Source organism: Trypanosoma grayi (assembly GCF_000691245.1).
Source record: "Trypanosoma grayi strain ANR4 Tgr_85_V1, whole genome shotgun sequence".
Classification (NCBI taxonomy): domain Eukaryota; phylum Euglenozoa; class Kinetoplastea; order Trypanosomatida; family Trypanosomatidae; genus Trypanosoma; species Trypanosoma grayi.
In genome coordinates this window covers 1-668 of record NW_008825704.1, presented here as the reverse complement: position 1 = coordinate 668, position 668 = coordinate 1, and the positions used below count along the sequence as shown (strand labels likewise).

General features: G+C 55.4%; 1 protein-coding gene across 1 annotated transcript; it reads right to left on the bottom strand.

The window, feature by feature from the left end:
• Positions 1 to 174: 174 nt before the first annotated feature.
• DQ04_00851000 (putative PIF1 helicase-like protein) lies at positions 175 to 642 on the bottom strand (the record flags this gene model as incomplete). The annotated part of the gene is made up of 1 exon (XM_009309802.1): positions 175 to 642. The coding sequence occupies one exon, from the start codon at positions 640 to 642 to the stop codon at positions 175 to 177; it is 468 nt and encodes a 155-aa protein (XP_009308077.1).
• Positions 643 to 668: the final 26 nt, after the last annotated feature.

Sequence of the window (668 nt, the reverse complement as noted above, 5' to 3'; positions counted from 1 at the left end):
TATATATATATATATATATATATATCCAATCTATATAAATATATAAAAGAGCATATATGGGATAAACTGCGGGAAGGGGGGAGGCGAGGCGTCGCATTTTGTTTCCTCAACGCCTGCTACTGTTGACCACCCTCCGCATGACCCACGCCACCATGAACAAAGAAAAGTTCGTATCTATAGGATGTGCTCCTCCACCGATGCACCAGAACTACTTGTGTCGCTCTGAGCATCCGTGGCGGATTGCGATTTCCGGCGGTTTTCCCGTATTTTCGCTATGCGCTCCGTGTGCTTGATGAGCTTCCGCATCCGCCGCGCCACTAGTACAGAGTGTTCTATAGTCCCCTTCATTGGGCCCGCTAGCCTTGTGCCACTGCCATCCTTCAATGTGGCACCGCGCAGCAGGTTGCTCAGAGACGCGCCACGGCATCGCAGCTGACTGAGTGTGTCATTGCAGCGGCGCCACGACGCCACAGGGAAGCCATCCGTTGGCGGCAAGTTGTGCACGGCGGGGAGCTTGCGGTCGAACTCTACACACTCCTTGTTAGCGACCACCATGCTGGGTTCGAAGGACGACATACTGAGCTGCTCCGGGTTCCGCACGCGGCTCATGGCGACGTACAGCAGGTGCTCGCAGGGCCACATGCGGGAGAGCTCGAGGTGCACACGCC